General features: G+C 38.6%; 1 protein-coding gene across 1 annotated transcript in view; it reads right to left on the bottom strand.

Annotated features, from left to right (window-relative positions):
- Positions 1–16,917, bottom strand: part of PPP2R5B (protein phosphatase 2 regulatory subunit B'beta) — a 1,711,411-nt gene that overhangs the window by 179,425 nt on the left and 1,515,069 nt on the right. Inside the window, exon 10 of the mRNA XM_044075777.1 lies at positions 5,646–5,765. Within this exon, the coding sequence (XP_043931712.1) occupies positions 5,646–5,765 (120 nt within the window). The remainder of the gene's footprint in view (positions 1–5,645; positions 5,766–16,917) is intronic.

Genomic DNA, 16,917 nt, shown 5'->3' with positions numbered 1-16,917 from the left:
TTGTAGGGAGTTTAAATGAGAAACAATGTGTTATTATTAGTTCACTCTGCTCAGAATACCTGACAAGATTCAAAGACCCTTTGAAATGATAGAGAAAATGAACAAAGTGAAATATGAAATAAGACAACGTGGACAAAGATGACCACAGCAGACTTGCCACATAAATATGTTGCTTCTGTAGTCAATGTGGGAGCTCACAGAGATGCCATTAATATGAAGACAAGAGCAGACGTATCACATAAATATGTTAAAGGAGCTCACAGAGATGCCATTAATAGGTATGCTCTTCATACAGATAAAACATTGTCTAAAACCTGCAAGTAAGACACAAATAGTTTTTTTACTGAGAAATAGAGTTTTTTTTCTGAGCTAGCTAGTAGAACAAATTTAACTCAGCATCATACTGAAATTGTGCCACGAGAGAAGGTTAAACTGAAAGTGTATAGAATACCAGAATCCCAAAGATGAGCAGTAAGTGAAGAAATGAGAAAAATGTTTAAACTAGGAGTAATCAAGGTGTCCTAGAGAAAATGGAACAGTATGACTGCCTTAGTCCATAAGCTGGTTGGCTCCATAAAATTCTGTAATGATTTATGAAAACCGAATTACATATCCAAATCTGACACTTATCCAATGCCTGGAGAAGATGAACTTATAGAAAGGCTTCGTAAAGCAAGGTTTTTTGACATCTCTAGATTTAACCAAGGGGTACTCTCTTATTTCCCTCATCCCTGACACTAATCAGAAGACAGCTTTCTCCACCCTTGAAGATCTTTTTTGTTATAATGTCTTACCCTTTGGACTTCACAGAGCTTGTGCCACTTTTCAAAAGCTCATGGAAGATGTTCTGAAACCTTACACCAGGTAATCAGCATATCTTGATGACACAGTAATGTATTCAGAAGATTGTGAATCACATTTTCCAAAGTATAAGCTGTGCTACGTTATATAAGACAGGCAAAGCTTACAGCTAATATGGGCAAAATTAAAATTTATATGACCAAAGCCAGATATATACAATAAGTGATTGAAAGACGGTTAATCAGACACAAAATAAAAACAGACACTGTCAAAAATGGACTATACACAGTACCAAATAATAAATGAAAGCATTTTTGCATTAGCAGGCTACTTTAGAAGTGCCATACTCAGTTTTGTTACAATAGTCTGTCCTCTGAGGTAAGGAGAGTGTAAAAAGACTGTTAGTCATACAGACAAATGTAACCAGTTGAAGGCTATCCTTTAGTGTGAGCTAGTCCTGACTTTTAGCAAACCTTTTGTTGTATACACCAATGAATCTGAAGTTGGGTTAGGAGCTATGTTATGATAGGAAGAAAGGGAGGAGAAACACCCAGTCTGCTACCTAAGTAGAAAGTTAAGGAAGCCTGAAACAAGGTATTCCATCACAGAGTGTAGTGCCATAGCTGGCTCACTTATTACCCAGTGCTTTTCCTGATCTGGCACCCCTCAATTCTTATTTGTGGTAAAACAAACGGTCGCACTCTGGCGCTGCTCTACTTTTTTCATTCCAGCCAAAGACTTTATACATGTGTTGCACTCTCTGCTTCACAACTGCATCGTGCCTCTTATATGTCTCTGCTTGTGCTTCATATTTATCCCTTGTCATTTGTGAAATGTTTGATTTTCTGGTAAAGCCTTGAGGATTACAGCGAGTTAATAATACCAGACATTAGAGTTACATACTTATTGTTCAGAAAATGCACGCTAATGCAAAGTGTGTTATTTTATTAACTTTTTATGTGAGTTAGAGAAATATTTGAAAATTGTCTATGACTCTGGGCCTTTGTCCATGATTCTTGTAAAAAGAGGATGAGAGCTAGAAATTGGATGCCATGATAATCTGTGTCAGTCTCCAAGAACAAAATGATTTCGGATTTAAAATCATCTCTTTGTGATGACAAAGTGGATAGAGGTACAGTCCTCCTAGTCAAACACTTTCTACAATGAGATTGGCTTCCTGATTCTCTGGAATAAGAAAGAAATGCTGACACCAATGATGCCTGAAATTTGAATCAGGTCGTAATCCATGAATTGTGAGGGAAGGCAAAGATCAAATTATTTCTTGGTACAATGGAGGTCTTGTGTTACAATGTAGTATATGTTTATTTGTTGGTCATGCAGACAGGTTATCCCTTGCAGGCTCTTTTCAGTGAAGATATGATTAACAAAAACAAATGAATACATTTTAAATCAAATAAATTATATAAGCTGAGTAGCTTGCACTATGCAGTGTCAAAATAGAACCAACAGTAGCTTACCACTGAGATCACAACAGCATGAAAGTACCAAATAACATACAACTCAGTTGCATAGCTTTAAATAACATTTTTGTTTTTTCAGAGGCAAGATATCCCCCACAGACAACTTGAACCTAAAAGTACCAGCTCAGTAGCCAAACAACTTTGAGGAAATGGAGAAACTCCCCAGTACAGTACAAAGCAGTTTTGCACAAACACTGATTTTGATTTAACATGATCAAGGAAGTGACGTCTGAGACTGTAAGGCCCACTAAGCCTGGTGCTACTCAGGGAAATATTTTAGTCATAGCTGATTCTATTGTTAGGCATACAGAGTCCACACTTGCTAAACCGGACAAGAACTGAGTGACTGTAAGCTGTTAGTCTGGTTCCAGGAACTGTGATGTCACTAGAGCCCTAAGGTCATTCAAACCAGACAAGTATAACTATGACCTAGTGGTGGCCCATGTGTGACTGGATGATATGAGGCATTCCACCCAGAGGGACTTTCAGACATAATAGAACATACCGTGCATGTATTACAGGCAGGAAAGACACTGGTTTTGGGTAGTATCTTGCCTTCACCAAGAAGGATACCTAGATATAAAGAAAAGATTTTAACAGCTGGCTAAGGAATTGGTGTCATTCTAAGGGGATACAATATGTGTCAACGCAGGTGAGATGGTAGGTAAGACTTCCTGTTTCATCAGGGATGGCTTGCATCTCTCATACCAGGTTTTCAACATACTGGCTAAAATCTTTGCTGCTTTGATAGTACCTTTGTTTAGGTAAAGTCTTCCTAGTGGACATTCCCACATAGCACACTCAAACCCAAATCTAGACAGCATCATAGTAGCACTTTTCAATGCTAGAAATCTAAACAGAAGGTGACAGAAGGTCCTCCTGCAACTGAAACACATTCATATCTATGTAGTTACTGAGCTGTGGTTTCAGTGCAATGATGGCTCTCCCTCCATACCAGGATTTACCCCTATCATGCCAGCAGACCCTTGGGTGACTGTGGAGGAATCTGTATTTGACAGAAATACCATCACCATATGCCAGATTAACATAACCATAGCTTAGAGCTCTTGAAAATTCAAATTACCTTTAACAAATTCAACGTTTGCTATGGAGCCACTGCAAAGTCACCCATTGATCATGGAAATTACCTTAATATCATTGAGGGATCAAATATTAAACTAAATAATTCTTGATATGGGACTTCCATTATTCAAGCACTGACTAGCATACCTACAGCTGTAAAAATATTCTCAGCATTTCCTAGACTTAGTTATTACCAATGAAATAGAACAAATTGAAAAACTACTCACTAGAGACTAAAATATCCTTGACCTGGTCCATGCCAACCTAGTCCCCAGCTGTACCCCACCACACATCCCTGGTTAAATCTGACCACAAATCAGTATCTCTGTCAGGATTAATGGTATCACCCCATCACCAAATGAAACGATCTTTAGGGATTTCTCCAGGGCAAACCTGTTTCAACGTGTAGAAGAACTATACAAAATTCCCAACAATCTCCATAAATGGACCCAACTGACAGCAATTGCCACTTTCACCTCAAATTTTTACTAACATCTAAACAGCTGCATAGAAAAGTCAGTACCTGTCTGACCTAAATATAATGGTAAATTCTGGAATAAACTTACAAAGGAAAATAATGAAACATTGTAAGAAATCCCCAACACCCCACCTGAAGACCACAGTGAAATATGCCAGCAAGGAACGTAACAGCACTATTAGAAAATTTAAACAAAGTACAAATTTAAGGTCACTACAAATAATAAAATGAAACTACAAATCTTTCTTCAGTTATATCAAGATATTAAGGAATAATTTATAATAATACTCTGAGCTTGTCCATAATATAATGCCACACGTTACAATCCCAAGGACAGAGCCAATATTTTAGCAGATAAATTTAATGTTGATTATAACCCACTTGCCCACATTATTGCACCCACTATCCCTGAAAATTTAGTTTGCCCTGTAATCACCATGAGACATGTTTTAGAATCCATGTCAAAGGCAAAAAATAATGCACCTGTGGGACCAGATAGCACACCAGGTCACATCAGTGTCATGTATGCAATAGCTGAGCCTCTGCTTAAACTGTTCAGCCTCAGCCTATCCACAATGTTTGCTCCTAATGCCTGGGGAATAACTGCTGTGAATCCTCTACACAAGTGTGGCCCTTCTACACACGTAATTATGGTCACATCAGCCTCACCAGTCTTATATGCAAAGCCTTGGAACATATCATGGCAGAAGTCATTAATGCAGACAGCCAACTTCACTGCTCTACATCCCACTCTGTTTGGTTTTGTGAAAGGCAGGTCCTGTCTCCTGAACCTAGCAAACTTCTTTGAAATGATTTTGGACAGTAGTGAATCTATGCACACTGGTTACCTTAGCCTTGTAAAAGGCTTTTGATGCTGTCCTCTATGCTGTTATTAAAAAGTTAGACAAACAATGTAAACTCCTACATTTTCCACTGGTTTGCAAACTGGGTATCCAACAGATCAGAGGTTGTGAAAGTCACTGGTATGCTCTGAATGTGGTATTGTAACTAGAGGGGTACTACAGGTATCAGTGCTGGGCTCTCTACAGTTTGGGATTTATTTTGCAGACATCTCTACCAGCGTCCTAGAAATGTGATTAACCAAGTTTGCTGATTCCTGCAGCTATGCATCGTTAATCCACTTATCTACTGATACTAAATTGCTCCAGCAAGGGCTGTAATATGCACATAACAGGGAAACTGAAAATGGTCTCAAATACAAAAAAGTGCAAAATAGTTGCATTTGGCAAAAAAAGCTGATCCCACCTCATATATTATAAAGTAGTACTCCTGTTCAGACAGATATGGTCATAACGGACCTGGATACTTAAGTGAACAACTCGCACATATTCACTCACCATCATGTTTTCACCATAGTCATAGTCACATAATTTGAAGATTATGAAATACAACTTTCTTAAATAAACCCTAAAACTGCAATGTACTCCATTTATTTATTAGCTGTCTTTGACAGCTGATTTTGTTATATCTGGTACAGATGGGATAGACCTGCTGATGACTGGGAGGAAACATTGAAATTGTCTAAACTAAAAAAATGTTAATGTATCTACTTGTTCTATTTAATATCTGATATTTAACAAGTCCTGTTGAAGGCTTCACAGACCAAAATACCTTTCTGTCATTTTGCGGAATTCAAAACCAGTCATGCTTGAAAGTTGTAGTTTTTATCATGTATTATTTTCACGATTCTGTTTCTGTCTAATATTTTCAAGTAATTCATTTTGAAGTAAAATGCATCACACACTATTTAGAAATAAAGGGAAAACACAATTTCCACAGACCTGAAAATGAGGACTGGACACACAGTTTGCAATTTGTTTAAAGAGAGGTTCTTGTATTTTGATAAACTGAGACGGTTCAATAACATCCAAAATCTCTTCAATTTCTCCAAGAAACATCACCTTCAGAAAAGAAAAAAAATTGAAATATTTGTCTGTTAATAACATGCAATAATTTTTTCCTTAAATACTTTTCTAGAAAAAGTAAAGTTGATTTCTGATATATTTCAAAGGAAATTATACAATAAAAGGTCATTAGTATTCTAAAACGTGCTCTCTGATAGGACAGCTAAGTCAACATGCTTATTGTAAATCCGTCATTCCTCACTGAAAACAATTCGGTACTGCAGGGATATTTACTTTTTTCAACATGGCTGCCAAACTCAGAGCTTGCAAATCGCTACTGCTCTACAGTACGCCTTATTATGACTGCTAGCTGCCAAACAACAGTGTGGGCAGCAAAGCACTCAGCAGGCATACTTGTCAGATCTACATTTTTTTCTACTTTATTGGTTTCATAAACTAAGAAATTTGATAGAATAACAGGTGTTGTATTACCATACATTTTCCATGGAAATGGAGCCTGAAACTCAAATGTCTGCTATTTTAGTGCCTAGAATCCTCACTCATTTCTCAAAAAAAAATACAATTTGTATAAGGAACACTAAATATATGAGGCAAAACTATGGACATTCTGCAAATATTTGGATAGTTAAAACGTATGGTCAGGATGTCAAGAGTAGAAACAACTTCAAGAATATGACATACTAGCACTTTTGCACCTAACAGAATTGACTATTAGAAACATGTACTGTATAAGCATCTACATGTGTTTGCAGAACGCGTAAGCAATACATGCTTCACAAATGTAAAAGAAAGAAGCTTCAGAGGAGCATTAAAGTCTGGTTATACAATGATGTAATTTTGAAAAAGGTAAACAATTTCTGTTTTAAATAATGTCATTGTATAATAGCAATAATCCACTTGTGTGTGGTTATATCAGGATTTACCCATGCTTGAATTTATTTAATCACTCAGGCTTCAGCCTCATTATCAAACCACACATCTGTAGGTAAATCCTGCTATACCCACACACAGTTGTGGATTATTTCTAAATCATATCATCTGTTAAACATGCTAATAGGAAAGGTGAAAAAAATTAATGTTTTTTTTCAAAGATTTCAAAAGAATCTGAATTGCAAATGGTGAAATAGAAAGAAGGCTGTGCTATAAGAAAAATGCCAAAAAAAAAAAAACAGGTATAAGACCATTAACCTTAAATTGGCTTATTTGAATAATAAGACAAAATAAGAAATACCACATTATCAAACCAAGACTAAACAGAAGGCAACATAGATTCACAGTCACTGTATAGTCCAGTCTCAGCCCCATTACATGGAAACAAAAATACAAGGTCATTTTGCTGCATAATTGATTTTAGACATCAACAATCCCTATGGTCAACAGGGATTTCTTTGCTGAATGTTAGCCCACAGCAACCCATCTTACTTGGCATACTTCCCTAAAAGTTTATCAAAGCAAGAAAAGCTTGTGCAACACACACACACACACACACACACACACACACACACACACACACACACACACACACACACACACACACACACACACAAACACACACACACATATATATATATATAGAAAGTGGGAGAGTCAGGTGGATGGCAATGACTCTAGTGGGATGATGAACTCTAAGGAACAACATTATTTATGTTCCTTCAAAATTCAAATCCATGTCTGGATAGTTGAAAAATAAATTCACATTGTCAGTGCATAGTGCAAAAGCAAAATCATTGTTAAGGCACAGTGTTATGAAATAAGCCTTCTGATTTCAGTATATAGGATGCAACCCTCCTGCACTGTTAACCCAAAAGGAGCCCGCCTGAGTCCTCTGTTAACCAAGATGGAGCCCATCTCAGTCCTCTCTTAAACCAGATGAAGCCCACCTGAGTCCACTGTTAACCAAGATGGAGCCCATGTCAATCCTCTATTAACCCAGACGGAGCTCACCTCAGTCCCCTGTTAACCCAGATGGAGCCCACCTGAGTCCTCTGTTAACCAAGATGGAGCCCATGTCAATCCTCTATTAACCCAGATGGAGCTCACCTCAGTCCCCTGTTAACCCAGATGGAGCTCACCTCAGTCCCCTGTTAACCCAGATGGAGCCCACCTCAGTTATTCTGTCTGATAGAATATTCTCTCCACTAAGACAGATGTGCCACTTGGATCTGTTAACTCTGATGGGAGACCTTCTTTTCTGTCACTATGACTGTCCCATGTCCATTAATTTTGTTGCAAAACCCTACTTTGTCTCTGTGGCCTAGTAGCATAGAACTCTGACTGTAACCCAGACAACTGGGGCTTCAATAGTGGCCCTGATACCAAAAAGCCAGCAGTTTCTCCGAGGGAGAGGGACACATGTTTGGAGATACACACGCCATCTAAGTTCCTTAGTGGAGACCAGAAAACTAAGAGAGACATCTTTTCCAAGGGGGTTGGTAGGGACATCTTTGGGCTTATATCACTTGTTAAAATGAGTGACAGCCTTAGACTGTTCCAGCGGAATGCCCACTCCGGGGGTATTATTGGGCGTGCATGGAAAACAGTAGTATTTAGAAAGTAAAACCCTTTGATCGCCATCTAGATGATGGCTGCACCATGACTGGATCTCTCCTGCAAGTTGTTGCATTCAGCCAGATAGTTGGCAATTATTTTATTGTTTTGGTGTGTACATTGCTTAGAATTAAAAACATTATTTATTTATTTATGTATGTATGTAAGTTATTTATTTCCTTTACTTATGGGGAAAGGCTGAGTGAGCCTACAAAAAGAAGCCCCTTTTCAGCGGTGGCCTGGAGAGACAGATGTGACAATAACAATGAGGACATTTATATATTGTTTATAAGCATAAAAACAGAACTATAATGCTGATATTAGGATATTTTCCTAAAGAATTACAGAGGTAGTTTTGTTGAGAAGAGTAATTACATTTAGTTCAAGTATCAATGTACACTTACATAGTGTAGCAACTGTACATGTATGGTTTGCTTTGGTATGGTAGGTAATAATTAAGGAAAGAATGTTCAGTCTTAGTATTACATGGTGCGAATTGCTAGTCTAGTACACAGAAGATGGAAGCAATGTGTGTGGCATGGTGGAGTTTGAAAAGTAGCTACATTAGTAGCAGGAGAAATAACAGTTATTCATCTTGAGTGTCACAGTGAAAGTAGGGTGTAATGCTGGGTGGTTTCGGTATTCTGCCGCTAAGACAAAAATGATTGCTTCATGCAGTGACATTTTCATTATAGCAATAAGTGTGCCTTTAAATTTTGCATAAAGGGTTTTTATTCTTTTTGATTTTGATATTGCATAGGATAGTGTTGCTTAGCTAGAGTATAAGTCACCTGAGCGGCTCTGTGATTCCATTATGAGTAGAGGCTGTTTGTGTTGGGATCTTAAGGATCCAGAAGGGAGTAGTACTGAATTAGGCCTTGTATTGCAGAACTTTTTTGAGATTTATGAGTTAAATATGAAAGTTATATATGAGCCATATTGCTCTGTAGAACCAGCCAGCTTAACTTATTTAATGCTTGGCAGTAATGAGCTTTGATAGGCAGGTTTGCAGCATATTTGGCAATCTTACTGTAGGTTTGCTCTAAATGATGAAGGCAACATTTTTGTAAGTTTATAAACATGGCTGAAGCATAAAGTAGTGTTGGAAACAAGAGTTTGGTAGCTGTTCTATACAGGACATGTTCTGGTAGGTATGCTTTAATGCATATAAATTTAGCTTTGAATAATTTAATGCCCTTCAATGAATAAATGCTTTAAAAATATTGCTGTGTGCTTCTTGACTGTGTTAATCCCTCTGGACTTCCCAGCTCAGGTGATCTTACCAAAAACCTATTCACTTCTTTAAACATTCTCAGCACCATTTTAATTTATTAATGTTGCCAATGAATCTCCTGGTTCTGTAGGTCCTCATCTCTATCTCCTTTAATCCTGCTGAAGCCAAGATGATTCTGTCAGTTCTGCTGTGACCCTTTTTGATTTTTCTGTATAGTTCTTCAGAGTTCTGTTAATTCTGCTTACACCCCCCAAAATGACCCTGCTACCCAGTGACATATCCAGTTTGGGAACATTTAATGTGAAACAAAACTTGATTGACACCCCTAGTCAGACACATCCATGTAATTTATTTAACTGCTTAACCATTGATAACAATTCAGAATCAATAATTTACATGCATGAATAAATGTAAGAAGCATAGTCATATCTGTGCAAGGCTCAGGTGAGTAGCAGTGCATGAGTTAACAGCTCATATGACTGCTGACAGATCAGTATGAAGGGAAAAACTCCTATCCATCTATGTACAGTACCCCGATAATGCAACATCAGGGGTGTGTGGGGCATAATCTCTCACATGGGGGTGTGGCTGAATGTGACCCTCCCATAAAAGGAATGCTTAAAATGTGCATACAAAGATCATTTCAGAATATTTTCTGATTCAGAGTGTTTGAACATCTTGCTGTCACTTGCAAGTCTTAAACAGAAAAAGCAATACCTTCTGATGCATTCTGTAGTGAAATAGAAGGTAGTTAGCTCAGAAAGCTGTAATGATTTGTTGCTGCTTTATACTGAGGTTAAAGAATGGCAAGTTATGATTGTGTTGTGTATTGTGGCACACTAAAGCATTTTAACTAATAAGCCAAATATGTTACAATATTGGGGAGACTGAATATTTCTTTAGTCAGTTTTGGTACTAATACGTTATAATTTTGTTCATGTAGTGTAATAGACGTTTACCCATATTGACAGTTCGGTGTATTTGTGATTTTACTACTTGCATTAAGTATGTATGCATATGGGCATAGCAGCATTGCTAGGCATTGTTTACTTTGTACATGCACGACTCCATTTATTGTTACTGGCTGTGATAGGCTATTCAACCAACACTTGACAGTGAAGAAGGAAACTGGTAACTGCATGGAGGAAGATATTCACAGACGATGTGATAGTTCAGACCACCTTATTAAAGCCAAGTATGGGTAAAAATGAACCTCTAAGAAGTTTATTAAAATGCTGCATGTACAAGCTAAAGTCTATATCTATTAAGCATAATAGCTCTTCTGTATCAGTGACACCTAAAGGAAGGAGACATTTACGTATTAGAAAAGAAGAAATGGAATCATATGGGGATAAGAGATGAAGGAGAGATGTTAGTTGGGATGAGTAGAAGACAATGGGGCTCTTGGTGTGGGAAAAGGACAGGAAATGGGAGACTGCTCATAGGGTGCTGGGATGGTGACATGAGTGAATTGTGCTGGCAAGAGTCCTTGCAAGGTGACCACCAATTTGAAACTTGCTGGGGCACCTAAAATGGTGGCACTGTTAACTGCCTTCTGGAATGTCCTCGAAGGACAAATCAGAGCAGCAATAAAGTAAAGGCAAAATCAGATCCCTCTGATAAATGCAGAGCAGATGAGATGTAATGTGAATGAATCTTTCTTTTATGCTGAAAGTAGTTAAAAAGGCAAAGTACAGGCTATGAGGCCAAGAAAAGGAAAAGACATCCATCTTTAATACTAGTGACTGAGGATCAAGTACTTTGCTTGCTGGTAATAGTCTTGCAGGCTGTAATATTGTGTGTCTGTATATGTTTTATTTGCAAGCTGCGTTAGCAATGGGTTCTTCCTGATCATAAGTTTGAACAAATAGTTACGAAAAGAAAGTTATCTGCTGCATTGCTCTCGATGTGAAATTTTTAAATTTAGCACTTGCCCTTCAGAAATGTTGCCATTTTTCTACTGCTGAGTAGCCACTTAGTATATTTAAATGGGGTGTGGGAGGAGGTTATGTAGAGCAAATTCATATCCATGAAGATAAGGGGAGAGAGGACTTGTCACCTGCAAAAACACTTGCTAAGAGCTTGGTTAGCTCCTGGATATGGCTCATGCAGTCTGAAATCTCAAATAGATTATATTGTAAAGTTTATATTAGGACCAGCAAAATGTATTATAGCATTGCTTTTTTTTTAAATGCTGTTGCATGTAAGGGCAAAGTCAAAAAGCAGCTACATTGTTATATGTTATCTCTTGTCCAGAAGCAGATGCCTTTGCAAAAGCAATATTACCTGATAAGTAGTAAAAGTCTTAGTGAAGTTAAAATCAAGTACATGTTGATGGAACTGTTTTGAGAAGTTTGCTGGTGTATGATTCATAGGTTTATAGATTGGTACTAAGCTACCTGCCAGTGTGAGCCATTTTAAGCCTAGCCAATTATCCCTTGTGAGACTCAAACCCTGCACCTTGTGTTTGTAAGGCAAACACCTTAACCATTAGGCCACCCTCCCAACCTTCTTAGGCACTGACACACAGAAATACATAGAGACAAACAGACGTGCACGGTAAGTTAGGCACTGACACACACACAGACACATGGTTATTTAGGCACTGAAGCACACAAATACACAGAGACAAAAAGACATGCAAGGTAAGTTAGGCACTAACAGAGAAATACACAGAGTTAGAGAGACACGCGGTAAGTTAGGCACCGACACAAAAATACACAGATAGAGACACGCGTGGTAAGTTAGGCACTGACATACACAAATACACAGACACACACACGGTAAGTTAGGTACTGGCACACACAAATACACAGAGACAGACATGCATGGTAAGTTAGGCACTGAAACACCCAAATACACAGAGAAACAGAGGCACACATGGTAAGCTAGCACTGACATACACAAATACACAGAGACAAACAGACATGCATGGTAAGTTAGGCACTGACACACACAAATACAGAGAGAGACAAACAGAGACAAGCACGGTAAGTTATGCACTGACACACACAAATATACAGAGACAAACAGACATGCACAGTAAGTTAGGCACTGACACACACAAATAGACACAGGGTAAGTTAGCCACTGACATGCATAAATACAGACACACACACACATGCACTGTAAGTTAGCTATTGACATACACATACACACACACACTCACGGTAAGTTAGGCATTGACATACACAAATACACAGACACACGCACACACATGGTAAGCTAGGCAATGACATACAAAAGTGCATAGAGATGCACACTCACGCATGGTAAGTTAGAGGATTGCCAATTCACCCACTGGCATGCATTTAATATGAAGAAGGAAATCAGAAGCATCTTTCGAAAAGTACATGCACTCAAGGACAACATGCAAACTCCACAGAAGGCACCCTACAAGAATATGAACCAAGCATTGAAAGCAGCAATACTAATCACGGTGGTGCTCAGTACGACCGAAAACCACACCAGGAAAAATATCTACACAAAAAGCAGTCTGCAAACCTGCTATGGAAAAAGGAATCAGGTGAATACAAGAAACTACTGTTTAAATATTCAGGGAAGACTGTGGAAAGCATATACAATACTGAAAGACAACATGCACATATGTGGACTGTTAGCATTCCATTACAGTATCTTCCAGAACAACAATATATGTCATAAATGCAGGTTTCAGACTACAAGCTAAATATCTGGCTAGCAGAAGACAATGAATAGTGCAACTGTACACTCAAAAGAAAAGCAGACCTAGTGGGGAAAAATCTTCCCTGCAACAGTTCTGATCACATGGGCTTTCTTACCCTGTGAACTGCCCTGCTGAAGTCTGAAGCTGTCTCTCACCCTGTAAAGTGTCCACTGAAGCTTCATGTCATCTCTCACCTTGTGAGCTGTCCTGATTAACCTTTATGTTGCCTTTCACCCTGTGAGCTGTCCTGAAGAAGGTTTATGTTGCGTCTCACCCTGTGAACTGTCCTGATGAAGCTTCATGTTGTCTCTCACCCTGTGAACTGTCCTGATGAAGCTTCATGTTGTCTCTCACCTTGTGACTGTCCTGATGAAGGTTTATGTTGTCTCTCACTCTGTGAACTGTCCTGATGAAGGTTTAGGTTACCTCTCACCCTGTGAACTGTCCTATAGAAGTTTTATGTTGTCTCTCACCCTGTGAACTGTTCCGATGAAGGTTTAGGTTACCTCTCACCCTGTGAACTGTCCTGATGAAGGTTTATGTTGTCTCTCACCCTGTGAAGTGTCCTGATGAAGGTTTAATTTGTCTCTCACCCTGTGAGCTGTCCTGTTGAAGTTTTATGTTGTTTCACTCTGTGAGCTGTCCTGATGAAGCTTTATGTTATGTCTCACCCTGTGAACTGCCCTGATGAAGGTTTATGTTACCCCTCACCCTGTGAATTGTCATGATGAAGGTTTATGTTGCCTTTCACCCTGTGAGCTGTCCTAATGAAGGTTTATGGTGTGTCTCACCCTGTGAACTGTCCTGATGAAGCTTTATGTTGCCTCTCACCCTATGAACTGTCCTGATGAAGGTTTATATTATGTCAAACCCTGTGAACTGTTCTGCTGAAACTTTACGTTGTGTCTCACCCTGTGAGCTGTCCTGATGAAACTTTAAGTTGCCTCTCACCCTGTGAACTGTCCTGATGGAAGCTTTATGTTGTCTCTCACCCTCTGAAAGGTCCTGATGAAGGTTTAATTTGTCTCTCACCCTGTGAGCTGTCCTGTTGAAGTTTTATGTTGTGTTTCACCCTGTGAGCTGTCCTGATGAAGGTTTATGTTATGCCTCACCCTGTGAACTGTCCTGATGAAGGTGTATGTTGTGTCTCACCCTGTGAACTGTCCTGATGAAGCTTTATGTTGCCTGTCACCTGAACTGTATTTATGTTGCCTGATAACCTGTGAACTGTCCTGATGAATGTTTATGTTGTCTCTCACCCTGTGAAGTGTCCTGATGAAGCTTTATGTTATCTCTCACCCTGTGAACTGTCTTGCTCACCTGTGAACTGTCCTGATGAAGGTTTATGTTGTCTATCACCCTGTGAACAGTCCCAATGAAGGTTTATGTTGTCTCTCACCCTGTGACCTATCCCGATGAAGGTTTGTGTTGTTCTCACCCTGTGACTGTCCCTGTCAAAGCTTTATTGCTCTCACCCTGTGAACTGTCCTGTTGAAGTTCTATCTGATGGCCAGCAGGCATAATGCAAAAGCCATTACAATAAACCTAATAGATGCTTTTTCTTTGTAAAACTCATCCCTCCTCCAAAAAATCTAACCTTTTTTGGCATAAAGTGCAAATCAGGGAGGGCAGGTGGGCATATTCAAGCTTCATCACTTTTTCATGAAATAGGTCCTATACAATGACTGTTTACTGTGAGGAATGTGCAATTTTAAAAATGTACTTTTATTTGTTTGGCAGCTAACGACCATACAAAAACAACAAGGTAAATAAGATCTCAAAAGCACAGCCTATAAGACACATGACAAAAAACATTTTTAATACCTACTTTACACAAATAGCCCCCTACACAAGATGTAAGAATATTCTTCTAAAATGGTGAAAATTTAGCCTCTGTGCTACGCATTCAAATCAAGGAGGGTAACAGATAATGTTAATGTTTTCTCACCCTTTAACAGCCAATGCCATTTTACCTGATAACCTAATGTACTGTAAGGAGATATCAGGCACCAAATTCTTTTCCAAATAACCAGGAGTGGACTGAGGTGTGCAGGATCCAGTACGTAACCACTACTTGAACATGGACCTAGGAGTGAACGATAAAGCACTGCAAATCTTGAAACAGGGCTGTAATATGCCTGGAATTCCACTTCCAATTCAAGCTCAACTACAGAATTCTGCACCTGTTCCAATCACACCAGAGTCCAACTGACAGCCCAGGTAATGGGTTTTGCACTAGTCAAGTCTGTAGATTGCCAGCATAAGGATCACTGGAGCTAGGTCCAAAGCTGGAATAAACCTGCTAAGCTGGGAAATGTTGTTCAGCTGGAAGTAGTTTTAACAGCAGCTGTCATCTGAGCTTTCAAAACCAGTCTTTTCTTAATAATCACCTCCAGACTGTGAACCCAAGAAAATTCCTGTCCATTTGTTGTACGTATTAAGGGGGAAACAGGAGATGCATGTGATGTGCAATGAAACACTAATTATTCAGCTTCTGTCAGGTTAAGATAAGTACACGGTCTATAATCCAGTGGAGAAAAGACTCCCAAGCTTTAAGTGCAGTACAGATTCCCGAGTGAGGGAAAGGAAAAATTCATCATGTGGTTAAAATCACGTGCCTTTTTCAAAGCAAAAGTTGACATAAAAAAGAAATATGGACATGGGAAAGAAAGAGAGATTTGATATCGTGCAATATTTATGCAAAGGTGAAAGCCAAATTAATCAACATAAAGAAGGCAGCCCGAAAAATATTTGAAAATACAGGGAAAGGCATCCAGATATGGAAAATTTCACAATAAATAAAATAATATCACAAAGAGGGAATGTAGAAAAGAAGATTAATAAAGCAAACATTACAAAAAATAGAAGTTGAAGTTATGGAGTGCCTGCAAAGTGAAGGATTTGGTGTAGAAGGTCTAACACAGGTTATACCACAGCATGATGGAATGAGTCCCCAAAGTCAGGAGACATCTGAAGAAGACATATGGACATGGAAAAGACAGATTTAGTATGGTGTAATATCTAGAACACCTACTAGCAGCCGTTGAGGTAGGTAGATGAAGAGCAGAGTGTAAGTGTTGAAAAAGTCCACGAGTAAACCATAAAAAGCAAACACTCTTTAATTCCACAAGTATCGTTAAACACCAAAACAAACAGTGTTTTTCGTTCCAGTCACTACCGGAACTTCATCAGACAAATACTTCCTGTTGTAAAGGTCCTTATATATAAAAGGTAATGTGTAAACGTCATTAATTAACTTGTTAAAACCAATTTTAAAAAGGTCGTCATTAAATTCCATTTTTCTGCTGCTGACCCCGATGTTCTGGGGATCGCTAAAGCCAGTAACCCTTACACATAGTAAAACAATTCTAAACAAATGTTGCAGGACTACCTGTTAAACCCTTGATCTCCGTTAAAGTTCAAGTGTTTGTAAACAAACTAAAGTACAGATAGTTCCCCATTTTCAATGTTTTAAATAAGAACACACTCAAAAAATCATGTCCTATCTAGATACTCATAAGCAGTACACACTACGTATCACATAAAAAATGCCCTAAAAGGATGTGTACCCAAACAACCTGGTATCTTCCTACTCCTAGGTACCTCAATCGAGTTGTGATCGGTTACTGCACTAATAACCCTTACACAAAATAAGACAATTCTAAACGTGTGTTACAGGGATACCTACTAGACCCTTTGGTCTCCGTAAAAGGTCTAGTGTT

Source organism: Protopterus annectens, chromosome 6.part1 (genome assembly GCF_019279795.1).
Source record: "Protopterus annectens isolate FY-2018-M chromosome 6.part1, PAN1.0, whole genome shotgun sequence".
Lineage (NCBI taxonomy): Eukaryota > Metazoa > Chordata > Ceratodontiformes > Protopteridae > Protopterus > Protopterus annectens.
Note: the sequence above shows the minus strand (reverse complement) of the source record. Positions and strands in the feature narration are given on the sequence as shown.